The sequence below is a fragment of the Sparus aurata genome, chromosome 5 (genome assembly GCF_900880675.1).
Source record: "Sparus aurata chromosome 5, fSpaAur1.1, whole genome shotgun sequence".
NCBI classification, from domain to species: Eukaryota; Metazoa; Chordata; class Actinopteri; order Spariformes; family Sparidae; genus Sparus; species Sparus aurata.
This window is the reverse complement of record NC_044191.1, coordinates 13,862,361-13,880,931: the sequence shown is the minus strand read 5'-3', so window position 1 is coordinate 13,880,931 and position 18,571 is coordinate 13,862,361. Positions and strand designations below refer to the sequence as shown.

The 18,571-nt window shown below is 43.1% G+C and overlaps 1 protein-coding gene and 1 non-coding gene across 2 annotated transcripts; one reads left to right on the top strand and one right to left on the bottom strand.

The window, feature by feature from the left end:
- Positions 1–17,548, bottom strand: LOC115581254 (junction-mediating and -regulatory protein-like). The gene is made up of 10 exons (XM_030416187.1): positions 15,861–17,548; positions 12,302–12,475; positions 6,485–6,635; positions 5,642–5,811; positions 5,373–5,538; positions 4,825–4,994; positions 4,475–4,558; positions 4,292–4,387; positions 3,652–4,198; positions 1–2,988 (listed from the first exon to the last, which is right to left on the bottom strand). Exons 1-10 carry the CDS (start codon positions 16,692–16,694, stop codon positions 2,681–2,683), a joined length of 2,700 nt encoding a protein of 899 aa, XP_030272047.1. The 5' UTR covers positions 16,695–17,548; the 3' UTR covers positions 1–2,680.
- Positions 9,044–9,115, top strand: trnaq-cug (transfer RNA glutamine (anticodon CUG)). Its single transcript has one exon. It is a non-coding gene; the product is annotated as a tRNA-Gln (tRNA).
- Positions 17,549–18,571: the final 1,023 nt, after the last annotated feature.

Sequence of the window (18,571 nt, the reverse complement as noted above, 5' to 3'; positions counted from 1 at the left end):
TTTGCTTCACAAGGTTTTATTCAAATGCAGGGGCAAGGTTGTAAATAAAATGGAAGGACTAAAGGCAGAAAGGTATTCTTGAAACAGTGTGTTTGTACGCTAATGTATAAACACAACTGCAACATTTAATAAGTCTGTCGTTTTAGGCAATTAATCTGACCTCATTATCACCCATTAACTTGTTTCACCCCTTTTTTGTGTATTCTCCATATTGATATTGCACTTCTCAAGTGACTGACTGGTTTATTCAGAGAGCGGGGTCATATAGTCAGCCTGTGTGGATAACAGGTCTACATAGGAAATGTTCAGAAGCAAACACATCACAACACAATTTGGCTCGAAATGCTTTGGAAAAACAACCGAAGCAGTGAAATGCAATGTAAAAATTACAGTTAGCTGACAGACGAGCTGATTTAGGGTTATTTATAGATCAGTGTTAAAGACATGACAGTGTGTTTCTCAGGTCAGTCAGGCGATGGGGTAGTTGATTCATGGCAAATGTGCTGCAGTTTCCCAAAAAACTTTTGAGCTCACTGTTTGGTGGAGCAGCTTAAACCTTTGCACTGGAATCGTTTTTGGAAAATCTGCTCTCGTCAGTTACGGTGACATTATGTCGAGTAAGGTCTGGGTTTGGTTTAAATCAAGAGTCAGGTTAGGGTTAGATCTCCGTCTCATGCTACATGATGAGGGTACCATGGAAGAACATTGTGCTGATAGTGACAGAAGACATGTAAAAGTGCCTCAGGTTTTCTCTGCCAGCAAAATAATAAACTCTCTTTAGCACTGACCTATTTTCAAGCTTATAATGTGACATATACTTCCATGCTGGTTCTTACTACATTAGTGTCTGCGTCATGATTAATCTGTGAATGGCCCTCGACAATTGAACAAGAGGAAAAGCACAAATCTTTGCATCAAAGCTACTTAAAACAGGACATGCTGAGGCTGTTCCAGAGTCAGAGCTTAGTTTATGAATCCACATCTTTTTGCTTCATTTCAACATGGATGGTGGATTCCTGTGCTGCTAAGCATCCCACTGGTCCCCTCATACTGTCCTCCCATCACACTCCTGTAGGTCCGATTTCACATGTGCTTTTAAGCTTATTCGTCTACTACAGATATAATGTTTGACCAGTGAATAAAAGACAAACAAAAACTTTTTACTGTACACATAAAGTGATTCAGAAACCGTACTAGGTACATTAGAGGAGCTGAAACCACTCACTGGTTCTCCCACTGAAGTGTTTCTGCACATATTGGCTGAGTTTGGTGCATGAGTCCATGTGTGCATGAGCATGTTTTCCCTCCCACCACTGTGAGTAAGAGACCTCCTACTGTGTGCTCCTGCCCACCGAGTGCAGAGAAAGAAATTAGAAAAAGATGCAAGAGGATTGGAGAGAAAGTGAATAAGATGGCATGAGAAACCGCATCAATCACGAGCGCCTGCTCCACAGCCCACAGTTACTCCCTACAGTGCTGAGAGAATCGAGCCTCCCACTAAACCATCCATCATAAAAAACAAGCGCGACTGGCTCTCCCGTGACTATCCCACATACGAAGTTCAGGAATCACCAACCGAGTCCGCCCGCACTTTACAAAGAATGCACGACCTCCACCTCGCTAAAGACACTCCGCAGCTCTGCCGATGACCCTCCACCTAATCCTCTCCAACTCAAGGTGACCAGCTTCTGCTCGGAGATGTTGCCTAGATGTGGCAACACATGATAAACCTTTTGTGACCCTCCATAGTTATCACCAGTCAGGCCATATGCTGCAGTCGAACAGATGGGTCGATACATATTCCCTCATCCAGACGGGGGGTGAGAGTTGGGGGTAGTCAAGGCCAGAGGAGGAGAAGAGTGGGGGAAGGGCATGAATCTGGTATTAAAAACTAAAGGATTTACAATAGATGTACAGTGTTGACAAGCAATGGTCTGTCAGACATCACCACACCCACATGTGCTGGGACAAAACCAGCTGTGCAGCATAGTCTGGCTCAGTCGTAGTAATACTGGTTGAATAAAAATAGAAGAGAGTGTCAGCAGAGGTGATGTTTCATGGTGTACAATCTGGACTGTAAATCCAGTTCAGTGGGATCTCCTATTTGTTTTGATCTTCATCATGACTGCAAATAATCAACCACACATATTTGTGTTACAGTTTCTCATTCCTAATGCTTTGGGGTGGGTGGAGAAAAATAATCACACACCTCACAGCACTGATAGCTTTCTGTTTCAGTGTTGGTGTAAAATGCGCTAAGTGCTGTTTCTTAATGGTAATGTAGCCACAAAGGGCTAGTGCAGAGCTTTACAGTAGACATAAAACAAACATGGCGTCATTACGATCTGATTACAGTACGGGAATAAAACCACAGTTACATAAAGCAGAAATAAAAACACAAATAATGTCCTCCTCAATGGTGAATGTAGTGTAATAAAAACAAATGGACAGGTTGACCATAGACCTCTGGAGCATTTGGTGAGTTGGTGATATTCAGTATGATTCAGGCCTTGGCATTGTCACTAGTTACATATGTGACTGGGCTGTGTGTGTTATGTATGACTGTATGTATGTGTTTTTGCTTGTGTGTGTGCGTGTGTGCAGTACAGTACAATGCGTGCAGTGCCAGAGTGTGCAGGCGTCTGTGTCTATATTATATGTTGCGCCTCAGCCTTCAACCCTAGCTGTCCCAGTCAGGGCCAGCCAGCCCATCGTCATCGGAGTCAGACTCTGGTGAGGCCTCCTTGATGCGGCGCAGCGCCTCATGGATGCTCCTGGTCAGGGGGTCAGTAGAGGCTGGGAGCTCTCCCTGGTCTTTTCTCTCTTTCCTGGGAACGCGCCTAAGTTTGACCCCCTTGCGAATCTGAACGAGGATGCTGTTGGGATCATCGTCACCCTTGGCAGTAGGCATGGTCCGCTGGTCAACCTTCCTCAGGTGGAAGCTGCCTCTCTTCAGGGAGGCTAAAACTTCATCCATGGGCGAGCTCACTGCACACAGGAAGAGAAGAGAAAGGCAGACTGTGATTGGCTATAGTAACCGGGTAATCTACAGCCCACGGCACACCAATCAAAGACAAATTCTAATGCCTAATTGTCTTAAGATGTTTTTTTAAAACCATCTGCAAATGCACTGAACAAACAATTAACCAAACTCCAAATGGTCAAGTATTTGACTTCAAAAAGACCTCAAAATAGAGAGCAAACCTCCTTTACAGTAAAGACATTCCTCCTATTGTTGTGCTTAAAATGGCAAGACATTTTCAAACATGCAAGAAATATCGGAAGACAATCTGGAGTGGGCAGCAGTTATTTAGGAGACAACATACGGGAGCTCTATTCTTGTTGTGAGCTGGAAAATGAGGACAGATTTGATTTTGTCATGTTTTTCTATCCAGGCGCAACAGAGCTGCACTATGTGATTTGTGAAAAATGAGTTTACCACTTACAGTAGGTATACGCGTGTTATGTTGCAATGGATTCACATATTATATGCTTATTGTCATGCTAATTGTCATGCAAAACTGAACAAACATGGATTGAAAATTTAGAATCCGGCACACTACACAAAAATCTGTTTGAGTTAGTTGGAGAAAGTTTGATTAGTGCACCATGGCCTTAACCTCCGACTATGGTACCAAATGGTTCCAGTACCTCGTCTGCTGTGTGAGTCAAACTCTGGAGTCTTCCTCAGCTTTTTCCGGGCGCTCACCAACTGGCTGCTGTCAAAGAAGCGAGGGATAAATGGGCCGAGTGGGGAGAGGGAGAGCTCCTCCGCTTCACTCTTCACCTCAGCCTTGTGCCCATGCCGACCCGGACTCTCAGAAGGTGACAACTCCTCCTTCGTTGGCAGAGGAGGTGGAGGGGGCGGTGGAGGGGGAGGCGAGATGGGGGATGCCAGCAGTGAAGACAGGGAGCAGGGAGAGCAGGAGGAGTCAGCAGAACTAGGCACTGGCAGCGGAGGAAGGGATGCTGTCAGTGCTGTGACGGGCTGAGTGGTGAGCGTGGAGCTGGGGCTCGGGTCCGTCTGCACACTGGTACTGAGACACAGCGGCTGGCTCTGTGTCTGGACACAGAATGAGTCCACGCGCTCCTCCCTCTCACTCACGCTACTCATTTCCATGCTCTTTCCACGGTCTCTTCTTCTGGTGTGGGACACACGTAGTCGAGTTGACTTCAGGATCACCTGACCAGGGTACCGCTAGAGAAACACACGGAGAGACACAGAAGTCAATCAGTAAGAAAAATAAGAGGAAAAATGTTGAGATATTTAGATTTATAGGCGGGCACATACCTGCTTAAAAGTACGTAGTCTGTCCAGAGTTCTCTGTCTCTCCTGACTAACTCTGCTGTTCTTCCTCTCCTCGTCTTCTTCCTCTTCATTTCTCAACTGAAGAAAGTCAGAAGTTTAGAGAAGAGGAGTTACGGACTGCAATTTAGAGGTAAACAGCCACATCATTATCAAAAAAACATCTACCTGTAAGACCTGGTGGGATGTAGAGTCCTTGTTGATGGTTTGACGTTTCTGCTGTTTCTGAGTGTGGTTGGACACACAAATCTCCTGCAGGAAGGTGAGAAAAAATGAAACACAACAATAAGACAACGTGGCAACAAAGCTTCCTGTTGACATACGTTTCCAGTAAAGCAGAGTAGCTAAGCAGGACACAGTTTTAGGTCTCATTTCTGCTTGGATATGAAGCCTGATCAACCAAAATGCAAAATACACTCTCCATTCTACACATGTATTAACTTGAACTAACAGTATTCAGAAGCCAGGAAACGCTACAGGAATCAAAACAAGTGTGAATGTGAGTAAAGTCTACACACCCTCTTGTTCCTCAGGTAAGAGCGCTTGGCAGTGATGCGCCCCCTTCTTGCCTCCAGCTGTCGAGCGCTGACCTGAAGCCTGCGCAACTGTTCCCTCTCTGCATTATCATCCTCTGTTATATCATCTGCACTTTCAAAGGTGTCGTAGTACACCACTTCATCTTGACGCTCTGAAAACACAGTCATAAAACATTGTCATCCAGGAAAAGACTACTCCCATCAGGATAGAAATGTTTCATCATGGATAAAGGTGACCAGTCAGAACAACTTTGTGTTGTTGTTTGCAGTGATCCTTCCCTCTGAAGAGACAAGTGGACCTAAACTATGCTATCCAAATGCACCTCACAGCATAACAGAGCCACTGTTTGTAATGTTTCTCTACTTGTTTGTCCAGGTTTTTTCCAATTGGCCAGTAACATGTATATGGACTTGTGTGGAAACACAGGTTCAGACCTTTCATGTGTGGGACAGACACTACACATCAGCAATGTAATGAGTTTTATTCAGAAATGTAGCGTCATGTCAGCGAGTCAACTTGCCCAAAGTACCTGTGATCTGTCTGCGAACGCTGTCCAGTTGAGCAGTGAGGAGCAGCTCTTCACATTGTAGTATCTCAGCCTGGATATCATACAGTTGGAGCTGGAGCTCATAGTATTGTGTCTCCATGTGGTCTAAAAGGGCCATGGCATTCTCACTGCTACACAGACTTTGCATCTGAGGGGACAGGACAAAAAAACAAGTCACACAACAACTGTGTCTGCGTGACTATGTCTGTGTGCATGTGTATTTTGTATGGTCTCCAGTGTTACTACCACACCTCCTCTCGAAGTGTGTGTTTCCTCTGGTCCAGACAGATCTCCCTTGCTCTCTGGAGCTGCAGGGTCTCCTTTGCGACAGAGTAGCGGAGTCTCTCCATGCGCTCCACCGCCGCTGTCCATGAAGCTTTACCAAACTTACGCTGGTCCACCTTCATACGCTCATACACCCCTACACACAGACACAAGCAAACATAAGACAAAGTCCTGTTGGCAGTTACACGTCCACACAGTTCAAAACGATGTGCACTCACGTGACAGTGAGTCACCGACACGATCAAATAACTTTCTCCTCTGGTACTGTGAGTGGGCATGTCACCCACAACTTCTTTTCCTTTAATGTGATGACTTCAGCCTCCCAGGGGTAAAGGTTTATTGCAATAATGTAGAGGGAGACATCTATTGGCCACATTCAGACATTGCAACTTCCTTCAATCAAATTTACATTTAAAGATTCCACTTGAAACTTATACATTTTTGATCTAATCGTTGTCAGATTTTAAATGGACGAATCAGTAGAGGGAGAAAACTGGTATGAGCAGGGGCACAGTGTGGAGTAACCCTGCACAGAGACAACCTGCTGGCAGAGCTGTTTGATCAATAGCTTGTCCTTGTTTCCCCCTGTCCCTGTCGAATCATGGCTGTCTGCACTGCTTCATTAATACCAAATCACATTAGCCCTGACGATCAAAACCACACACAGGTCAATAGCAGGCCAGTGCTGCTGCTAAGTGTGTGTGTGTGTGTGTGTGTGTGTTTGACTTGTGTGTGTGCGATTATTCAAAGTCATTCCTTTGCTGCTCTATTGACTGGACATTAGCAGTGACAGTGACAGCGTACTGTACCTTTCTGGGCTCTGGCAGTGATCTCAAAGTATTTCACAGTAAACTCCTGGATGTTGAGGACCGCTTCCTGAGCTTTTTTCTGCCAGTCAAAGTCCTCCTTTTTAAGAGCATCAATCCGCCTTGGGCCTAAGTAGTCATTCTCCATAGAAATCTGTTGAGAGACAATGAACACATTTTTCTCAGCAAGGATAAGAACAACAACAGGCAGCAGTAAAGCAGAATGAGATGAAAAACCGATCTGGAGATTATGGAATACAAATGCTTTCAACTGCTGAATACCCAAATGTATAAAGGTAGCACAGACACAAATCTTCAGTGCAGACAGGAAACAGAGTTGACAAAAGGCAATTTCACCAATTTATTCTGGCCATGTCAACGAACGTGCTAATGCTTGTCATGCCACTAGGCAGAACTCATGCCTTGATCCAAGCGTGATACTCCGATGAAACGTTAGCATGCTGGGTGACATGTTCACAATGAACCGGTGTAAGTAAGATTTGTAAACTTGGTCCTGAGGATTTGTGTGTGCCATCTTTATACATTTGGGTTTTCAGCAGTTGGAACATATGAACTGGGTTTAGCACCACAACATATAACATCAGGAAAGCACATACTCTCAAAGATGAACAAATACAATTGAATTTGTATAAATTAAAAACATTTAAAAATAGATAAAGCCCAGCAGTTTCTGTGTACACACTACGAACAATGCAGCCTTGAGAATGCTGGGCAGTTAGTGGCACATTGTGTACCCACTCTGTAAGATGACACTGCTTCTTTTTTACTTGAGGTTCAGAGGTTAGTTGGAACTCCAAAAGGCACACATTACTGCCACTTAGTGGCAACGGCGAATAAGCTTCTCAAACACAGGGAAAAACCATGAGGATAGAAATGTTTTCCCTAATTACACACAGAAGTCCTGGTAAGTGTTCATGACAGTACTTTGAATATATTCCACACATGATGGAGAGGCAAATTGTCTGACTTACATGGCTGCAGACTCTGAGGAACAGGATGGGTTAGAAATGCACACGCTATCTCAATGGTGTCAACAAAGACGCAGGACTGGAGAGGGAGCTAGACTCTAATGAAAGCACTGACGATATGCAGTATTTTACCCCTACAGCATTCCATGCACACATTCAAACACACAGGAATACATTTATGCGGACAGATCTTTTTTTAAACCAACCCCATTTTCAACCAGCTTGCAAAAGCAAAATCAGCATTTAAATATCGCAAAAGGAATGAATACAGTGAGAACACATGATGAAGTAACAATTTCACTTGTCTTCAACCAAACCAAGGACCATTTGAAGATAGTTAAAGAGCATAATGGTAATATGACATGTCTCTGTTAACCAAATGCAGACAAAGTGTTAACACAGAGCAACAGAGTAAAATTGAAAACCTGCTCTATACGAGGGGAACAAAACGTGCGTAGGCAGCACAAGGAGGGACTGTGAGCAGCAAAGCTTACAGAGCGACATCTCCGTCCGACCCCAAGTAACCCCGCTGCACCTTAGCTCACACTGCACTACTCAGCAGTGCACCCGTATCATTTACCACTGCAATTTCATGGTTTCAGGCTGCCAGTGATCCTTCCTCAGCTTTCCTTTCTGAATTCCTTTGTATGATAGATACATTGAGACTTCTACAACCAGAAATTAAGGCTGATGCCATTCACTATCAACAAGCTACCTCATGTGTAAGAGTGGGTTTTATGATTGTTATCAATATGTTAAAATATTTATCATCTTGAACAATCCACATCGTTTTCTGGCTTGCACAACTGACAGAAGAGAATCCTCTTTCTTCTCTCTTTGTCTTCAATGATCATCTTAATTTATCAGTTGAGAATCATTACATGTGGTTTCCAGCTCACACACTACAGTAACTCTTTTTTCCTGTAACTTTTACTCTTTCCCCATGTCACAATATACTCGTATATACTCTATTCATTAGATTTGTGGATTTCTTTAAAGAGGTATTTGATAAAACACAACAAGAAGAGAAAACAGACATTACACAGCATAAATATGCTGATTTTAGTCAAATGTTTTACTATATCTCAGGTTATAATCAAACAAGTATAAGTATTGATGTAGTTAACATATCTGCTCAAACCTGTTATTCTTGTCTGTATTTTGAGAAGGAAAAAAAACTGCCTCAATGTAAACAACTTAACACAGTAGCTGCTTATGTGCATGCTTTACAGCTGATTCAGTCTCAGTTCTTCTGTTTGATCACATAACATAGTGAGAATGAGTAACAAGGATAAGGGCAGATAGAGTTTGGAATTTGTTACAAATCATTCAATCACGCTGTATCAATTAAAAGATATAAATAATGACAAATGATCCAGACTTTGACAGACTTTACATTCCAAAGTGGAATGTATCTGTGACCAGACAAAGTCAAATAGACCATAACAAAGGAATTTCAGTTGGAGAGGAGCTGCAGAAAACAATGTTGTTTCTGAGTTTCAGATGCCGTAGGCTATAAATAGACCCGGAAATATGAGTTCAAGCAGCGCCCCCCCACAGTTAGCTGACAGGAGGTTCCATGGTGTAATGGTTAGCACTCTGGACTCTGAATCCAGCGATCCGAGTTCAAATCTCGGTGGGACCTGCACCTTTTTCAAATACCCAATCCTCCTTTCTGAGTGATTTATGTGCTGCAGTGAATATAAAGACAAAGAATGCAACAATAGAGAGACACGCGCCATGAAAGTTGCCTCTGGTAAAAACAACTGCGCTGTCATCTGAGGTGAACGCTAACATATAATAGTCTATAATCTAGGTACCAAGTGTTCTTAGTGCCTCCACAGGACAGACAGGCCATCTGAAGCAGCGCAATGTGGAAAGTAAAGGACATACTAGAGCATCCTTTCAGTAAATCAGCTAAGAAATTGGCACTTTAGCCTCTATATCTTGTCACTGATCTTAATTATATCTTAATTATCTCACCATAACAACAGATTGTTTTAAATCATGGCAGCCAAATTCAAGGTAATTTTAGCATCAATTAGGCATTTGATTTTCTCCACATCAAACTGTTTTTATCATTTTGATTATGATACCGAATGTCATTGACCAGAAAAACCCACAAGATAACACAAAACGCATCATTTGGCATATTTCAGCTATTGTATTGAACTTTTGTAAACGGACACAAATAAAATAAAGAGAGAGACGCCCCTCGCCCTCTGTCTCTCAGTTTGAGTGAGGTGCGTCTCACCAAACTCCAATCAAGCTGTCAAAACTAGGCAGTGCTGAGATAACTATAAACAATGTTTCACACTGCCTTTATCTCGCCTACAATGTTTTCAGGCATGTTTTTTAGTGTATGATTTACCATTAATATTACATTGCGTCATTGTCGTAGCACCACCCAAGTTCCTTTAATGGAAGTGTTTATTGGTCCAGTACTGCCCAGTGCATAGTATACAACTGGAATTACACTGTGCGCATCTTCCTTACAAGAAATTAAACGTAGCACTTTTCATTACTTATAATCATAAGTAATGAAAAGTAAGCAATTAACTGATTACAACTCCTTTCACCCTCTCCTTGCACGCATGTAGGAGAGAGCCTATGGTGGCCATGAATCTCCACTCTAGGAAAAGTGTTTGGTCTGTCTATTCGGGGAAACTGTAGAAATATATCACACTAATGAAAACGTAATGATGAATATTATATTCCAATTCTGCCGATCGATCCCCCTAAATTCTACACACACAAAACATTCCTGTCTTTAGCAGACACATGGGGGTTCTCACCTCCCCTGAGTAAGAAGATTTATTCAGCTACATTTAAAAGTTCTTTAATTATGGCTTACATCTTTCCATTTCTGCTGTGTAACTTCTGGTCCCTGTGTGTCAGCCGCAGCCTCTACCTGCAGCAAACCTATAGGGTCACACATAACATGACTTATTCATGTGTCTTTGAGAAATTGGAGATTCACGTGGATCCACTCCAGCTCACAGTATGTCACTTAACCCTGACTGCCGCAATCCCACAAACATTTCAGATAATGTGGAAGAGGAAAGAACTGACAGGAAGCTGTTTCCATCCAAGGTTTGGGAAAAGCTGTGTGTGTATGTATATTTGTGTCTGTTTGCTCCTTTATTGACGGGTGTTACGTAGTAATGTGATACTGAAGTCTTTTGTTACTCGTGCTGCTGTGTGTGACTCAGTGAGCTAAATATAAATGTGCCATCAGCACTGCAATAATTGAACAAAGCCTTTCCAGCATTTATGCAATCACCAGTCGCCATCATTCTTTTTGCAATTACACACATATGACCACCCTCCCAATGCTTTACTAAAGATGGGGCATCTTACCAGAATATAAAATTGCAAATTAATTCTGCAATATAAATCACAGGAAGCACACACACACACATGTACACTCGCACTGAGACACACATGCAGAGCAGATCTTTTTTTAAGAGACATGAGAATTTCCTGTGACCATCCACTGTGTTTTATGACTCCTTCATGTCAGTACATTTCAAAGAAATACAGAAATACTGGATCACTGGATCTCGGCCCATGTGCATAGTAGTCAGCTTCCCATGCATGCTAGTTTAGCACACCATCCATATAACTCCCACGCGTCAGAAGATGGCTGCCAAGGTCTGCAATAAGAGGGTCAAATGACCACAAACAACACAAAAAAACACAAACTCTTTGTCTTTTTTAGTCTCTCTCTCCAGGCTGGAAGTCACCACTACCATACACCAATTTCAACTCCTGAAATCAGCTGGCCACTTGCTTTTTTGCTGCGAAAAGGAAAATTTGCACAGTCCTCAGTTTCCATAATCTAATCTACAAGAGAACTCTGTCTCATATAACATAACTTACTATGATTTAGGGTTTTTTGGATAGACAGTGTTGGTTGCTAGTGAGTGACATGCAGGCTCTGAACACACAAGCGAGTGTGTTTCTGAGCTCCCAGTTTGTTTTGGTCAGTGGAGGAGAAATAAACCCGCTCCACCCCTCAGTAAATCAGTGTCACTGTAGCCAGTTTGTGGTAAAACATAAGCCTTGTCTACCATGTCTTTCTCAAAAGGAGGAATAATCTGTTGGATGCACAGTGTTTGTGCTGTGTACAGTACTACTTACAGCACAAGCAGCCCACAGAGCCAACAGTCTGACTGATCAAGACTAATGGCCAGTCCGCCTATGTTGCCATGTGTTTGCATCCAACGATACCGTCTCTACTTGTCACATGTCACAAAAGCGACAGACTGACCGACAGAGAATAGCAAACTGGCGAGAATGTAAATGTAATCTTCATATAGTGCTTCCTGGTAGTGCAGTTTCTTTAAAGCTATTATAAACCTCCAAGAGAACCTGAAACAGAGCATGCAGGGAAGAGTCCTGACAGCTTGTCAAAAAGTGAAAGAAAAGTCACGGTAGACCCAAGAGTAAAATGTTAAAGTGTCCATAATGCATACTACACCCACGTAGTGGATGTGTATATAACTGGAGTGCTCACACCCACAGCAATCATGGATTGAGTTGTGGTCTTTTTGTTGTTACAGGGCCGGATTTGGAGAAGTATATAATCATCACTATTTGAAATAGTGTGTACTGCTTGATGGAGCTATTTCATTACTTCTTTATTTCTATTAAACATAATTTGAATTGCAGAAAAAAGAAAAATATTATATTATATAATATCATTTTATTGTCAGTTTTTCCATTATCTGCAGCCCTACTCACTATCACTTGAGGTACTGACACTCGATGCTCGTGCACAGATGTATATACACCTAAACTGAAACCTTTAACTGGCCCAAACTGTTACCTTGATCTGCTGTCTGCGTAGCATTGCTAGTTCCCTCATGTCTCTGAAGGGCTGCAGCAGGTACTGGTACAGCTGTGTCGAGGCCTCCAGCAGGCCTCCGTAGGCTTGATCTTCCTCGTCATACAGCTCCAACAGCTCTACCATACTGTCCATGGCCTTGTGCTTCTCCAGCAGCTGTATGACATTCAGATACAGGGAGGTCATTTTATCATCGTTTACGTACAAACAACATTTAGAACAAAAGAACATATGAATATGAACATTTGATAACAGTGGGCAATTAGCCCAGCACAAGCATACAAGAGTCAAAGAACATGATGAAACTGATCTTTTAGTGTCACTCAGCAATGAATGGAAACTTGCACCTCATTGTGTGACTAAGAGGATGCTTTGTGTCACTGTAAAAAAAGGAGTATATCTGAGTGCAGTCTCAGCGCACAGACTGTGGCTGAGTGAGCAGAGTCCTTTCTGCTGCTGGGAATAAGATCGATACACACACATTTTTGCCGGACTGAACAATCCTGTAGGCTAACAGCAAGCACTGAAATAGCCATTAACTCGGCCCTCAAATGGAGTTGGGGGGGATCAATAGGCCAGTCTGTGTGTCAATGTGTGTGCGTGTGCGCTCGTGTGAGTGTGTAAGATCCTCAACACAACAAACCGTGACTGTGTTTGAATGAACGACTGAATAAAGAGCTAAATAAGATCAGTAGCTCCTCCTTTAACTTCAGGATAAACGCACATATGTGCAGACTGAACTCAAAGTGACAGGCCTGGTTGGCAAACATTCTGTGTGACCGAGAGCTCTGCTGTTTGATTTGCTCAGGAAGGGCAGTAAGGAAAAGCTTCCTGTGTCTGGTTTTCTGTCTTTTTTTATTTGAGTGCGTGTGCATGAAATGTAAAAATGGAGGTGGGTGTGGGACTGACTTGGTGGAATGAGATGTGGGTTATTCGTCGGCTTAAAGCCCAGCAGAGGGGGAACGCATCGGCCATCATATGAACAATCTGCATGAATGGATGTAGTCTCTTGACTCTATCTTCCTGAAGATAGTGAACATACGAGCACATATAACATGTATTACACTGTGACCTGGTTCTGCTAGAGCCATGAGCAGCGCAAGCTTAAAAAAGGGTGTGTTCATCATTTTTATGAATTCAGGTCATTCAGGGTGTCAGAATAACCTGATGGTTTGCTACACCTAGAAAGAAACCACTAGAAACTGTTTGGAAAAGGGCTGGTGCATTAAAAAATACTTGGCAGGTGATTGGACAAACCATTTTATCTACAACCCTCTATTATGGGCTAACTTCAACCAATCAGAGCAGACATTTGGAAAGCACTACCAGTGGAGCCAGCTGGTAAACCAAACCGTTCTCTGAAAACAGTCGGTGGAAGAGCCAAAAACCGTAACACCGACCTTTCTATCGAGAAAAGCCTTCAGTTCCGTTTGTTTGCTCTTCTTTCAATAAAATATACTCTGGTTCTGTTGTAACTGAGGCTATGGCAGCATCTACGCTCACCTCAATCAAGATGCCATTTGTGTTTTCAAATAAATAATCGCTTCTCTCGCTGGTAGTCAAATATAAACCACACACATAGCTGCTAGTAGTTGCTCACAGGACGCTGATTAGTTCACCCACTTTGTGTTTGGCCACAAGCACTTAGCTTAATGTCACTGAATATGTGTATATTAGAGGATCGGTTGGACTAACGTAGAATTTTCTCGGTCAATGTTAAATGTATTTGAAAGATATTCATTCCACAAACATAGGTAGCACTCAAAGTTGATGTACAAGCCAGTATACTGATGCAGAATAATGCTGTGATGCTTAAAATGGAAACCCTTCCACTAAGCACTCTCTCACCTGGTGTCTCAGAGGACCTCTTGCACCGTCTGGCTCCATAAGTCAAGGCTGCATAACTAACGCTATTGATTGGTGGCACAATGTGAGAGTATCAGTGTAATGTCTGTTTATATAAAGATCAGTTATTCAATTACTAGATACTGCTGGAGTAAGAGGAGCAGGCCTGGAGCGTGTGATGTGTCTGGATTACGTCTCCACTGTGTCAAGTCAAAAATACAAAACAGAACATTGTAAACATCAGCTCTAGTGTTTGCTTGTATCATATACATGCAGAAATGTTTCACGGAAATGTTTATTACTATTGTAGCTTCAAGACATCCCGTACAACTATTTATTAAATGCACTCACAACCCATATTCACTACCACATATCCGTCACATTGGTTGAGCGCCGCTGGCAATTCTATACTGTATGTTAGTTGACACGCATTTGAAATATACTGCGTTATTTGAGGCTATATACATAAATAACCAAACGACCCACTAAAAGATACTGGAGATACTCTGAATAATAAAGACACTGCAGCTAAATGCAGGACAGTGATTGTGTGCTATTCTTAAACATAGGTGGGGCAGACATTCAACATTTGACGCCAGTTAGTCTTCATCCTCAAGTCTTTTCCCTTGTAACACCGAAAAATACTGTTTAAAAAAAATCTGATATAACAGAAATATCCACTTTCTGTTGTTAAAATTTGGTATCTGTGCAGGGAGGGGATTACTGATGCGAAGAAGCTCTACTTAGCACGAAATGTACGCAGACCAGCAAAAAAATGCATCTACTTACAGATCCATGGTAGCAACCCGTGAGATGATGATTGTGCAATGCACATTACATTAACGGGTTAATTCTAACAGGAAAGAAGTGCTTGAAGTGTGTGCTAGTGTGTATGTGTGTGTGTGTGTGTGCGTGCGTGCACTTGACTCTCTCAGCTGTCTAAGCAGCAGACAGCAGCCATGCTGAGGATACAATATTCCACAGAGGACTCACTGTACTTATCGTTACAACCTAATCTTACAAATTCTTACCTAATACATGTATAATACATTAGGCACGAGGTGAGCTTTTATTATTCAGTTAACCTCATAAAAGTCCACATTAAACCAACCTTAGATGACTCATGTATACCAATACAAATGTACACAAAGACCTATTAAACCTCCATGCAGTGTCCTGACTGGAGATTATTGATTATGTGATATCCAAATCCTGTATGGAACACATAACTACACTCAGTTTAACAGAGATTTTGAGTGAAGAAAAAGAAAACTTCCCTTTTGCTATAACATCACTCCCAAAAACGAAAATATATACATTCACAATAATGCTTACAATATGTTTATTTTGTTGGTTGTGTGACTTATGAAGATCAGTAACACAGTAGTATAGTTCACCCATTGTTGTTGACCTTTTCTGTAAAGGTCTCCTGGATTGTTTTGTACTTTAGGATAGAATTTGGAAGGTATGTCCATCAATTGCCTGTCTACTTCAGCTTATAATGACTAGTGCATCACACTAACCCTCATTACCATTTTGGTATTGCGTACCCTCAAGCAGTACAATTAGTCAGTGCAGCAGGGAGGCTGGTGTCTGGCACCTGACCGAATGAGAGTTACAGAAGAAGACTATGCACAGATTATGTTAATACAAAGTTGACATGGAGATCCCGGGGGAGGATCACAGAAACTCTCACCTCTTGCAGATGTTTTGTTGCACGGTTGAGCGCCTCTTCGTACCCTGACTGCCTCAGCTCGCTCAGACTCTCATAGTACTCATCTGGGTCGTCGTTTTCCGTAAACAGAACCTGCGAAAGTATCTTCCATCCGCACGTATCGAGCGCATGGCCAAGGTACAATTGTAAACTGTAGCATAGCTCATCCATTTCGGTCTCGGGCACTCCCGCCGGGCCGAACAGCACCGTCCACATTCCGGCTGGTTCCTCCGGAAAAACAGGGAGACAGGGCTCCAGGTCCGAGTTCACCGAGCACAGCTGCTGGTGGACGGCCCGGAGGTCCTGGAAGGAGAAGAGTCCGGCCCAGCTGCAGTCCTCCCTGCTCAGACGATCCAGTTCATCCAGGTCCAAGCTGTCCAGTGACGGGGACAGCGGGTCCTCTCTCAGTGATCTCAACGCTTCAATATCAGGACTAACGGGGGACGCTGCAGATTTAATCACAGTTTGAATTTTGACAGGACTTGGTTTTGATGCTGTCACGAACTTGGTTTTAGGGCTGCAGCCTTTATCCACAGCCTCCCTGGCTCCTTTGCTCGGGCTCCTTGATACTTTATCCCTGACGGGACTTTCGGGCCATTTTGTTTTGTCCCCATCCAGGCTGGTCGCCTCCACCGGAGGGTCCCTACCGAAGCTTCTCCTCTGCACCGTCCTGTTGTGACACGTAATGGCAAATTTACCTTCCACTTCATTCCAGGCGACGATGAAAACAAATTTGTGCTTCTCCTTCTCTTCAAACGCATTCGGTCGGACGGCTACCCACCCCGACTCCAAATTATCCTCCATTGTGAAGGACATCTCTGCGAAGTGATGAAACAAAAATAACAACGCCGCTCGTGCCAACAAATCCTACGTTGGCAGTGTTGGACAGTCGGGTGCAGCGTCGCAGGACGGTGTTGATGTACACTTGAAGCAGCCTTTACCAGACACCGTTTCCTCTCCGAGGATATTTCGCCTGAAGGGCTATCCTCGTTCGCTCGAGCGGATGAATTTGGAGCAGCGCGGTGTCATTTCCCATCTCTGGCCCACCTGCTTTCAACTCGGATGTCTGCCTGCCTATCCCAGCTTCTCACAACAGTTAGCTTTGACATTGGCTTTCCGACCGTACAAGACTCGGCTCTGACTCACAACATGCGACAGTGTGTTTACCAGCTCCAGCGGTCGATCCCCTCGTCAGCTGTGCTCCGTTATTCTCGATCTCTCGGCTCCAGAGCTCCCATCTCATCATGAAGCATCGAAATACAGCGGCTTACATCACTGAAATACAGCAGGCTGAGCCCGCGACGAGTGTGACGAGGGGTTTGGTCCAACCGCACTGTCTTCATAAAGGTTTGCATCGTCTCCAAACTCACAACATTGCCATGTTTTCTTCATCGTTTGCCCAACAAGACCACATATGCAAAATAATGGTGCTATCTTCAAGAACTGTAAGAAATATCGTAATTTCCAAGAGGCGGTCATGACGCAAGGTTAGCCATCATAGTGTGAGCTTGATTAAAAAGAAAAAAACATACTACGTTTTAACATTTGGTTGCCACTGCACACATAATCCGTTTAGTAGGCCGTCGTATTATTTTTTAAATGGGAAGTCAGATATATTTTTACTTTTGTTAGTTTTGTGAGATACTGCAAAGAGGAAATCGAGGTTGTAGGTAGGAACACAAGAGTCCGAGGAACATTTAAAGGCAACATCAGAATCCCAATTTGTGCACGTAAGGACGTGCTGACGTTGTTGGCTGAGCGGTGTGGGATGGTTTGCAGAGTAGAGAACAGCATGAGTGTAAAAACAGGTTTAGAGGATCTCATATCAGTTTAGTGCCCGAATAATTGCATCAACAAAATATTTTTGAAGTTCGAACTCTAGTTGTTGTACTGCAACACAAGTAATTGGTGAATGATTGATGTCCCATCAATTGGCTGTAATTGCCTTGATGTGACGCTCTGTGGCGGTAGTTCATCATGCGTACAGCACATTCAAAACTTTGTCTACTGCCTGAAGGCACTGGAATCCTAGAGTACAATGATTTTTATAATATTATAGTAATCCTGAAATGGGGGGGGGGGGCAAAAGTACATTTACTACATTACATACTTAGTTCACTGTTAGGGATGCAGTCCCCTACCTGTTGTAGTTGATACAGTATGTAGTACATTACATTGTGAAAAGGAGCCATGTAACACATGGAGATATGCATCTTCTGTATAGAATAAACTGGTGAATATCTTGGTCAGTAATTCAGTAGGTACTTAGTAGATGCTTAATAACACTGTTGCATCTTCTGTCTTCATGGACGGCCACTGTGGCGATCCAAAGGCAGGTGATGGGTTTTATTATGTGCAAATGAAAAAGCATGGTGGGGGCATGAACTGCATGAGTCTGCAGTCTTTGACTGACCTCTGAAAACCAAGGGATGATTTTTGCTTCTGGTGATACGTCAACACAACTCCTTCTTTGCTGGTTCTGCTCCATTTTGTCGGCTGTATATTTAACCATTACTGTTTGGCCTATAGCAAGGGGTTGATACTGTTACTTAAAAAATGTTTTCCAGTTTGTTTTTTCCGTGAGGATTGCAGGATGTTGCTGCTTGGTATCCCCCTGAGGGGGTTCCACTCATGGGCAAAGGCCAGGGTACACCCTGAATGAGTCACCAGCAGCTGCCCCACAGGGTGCCAAC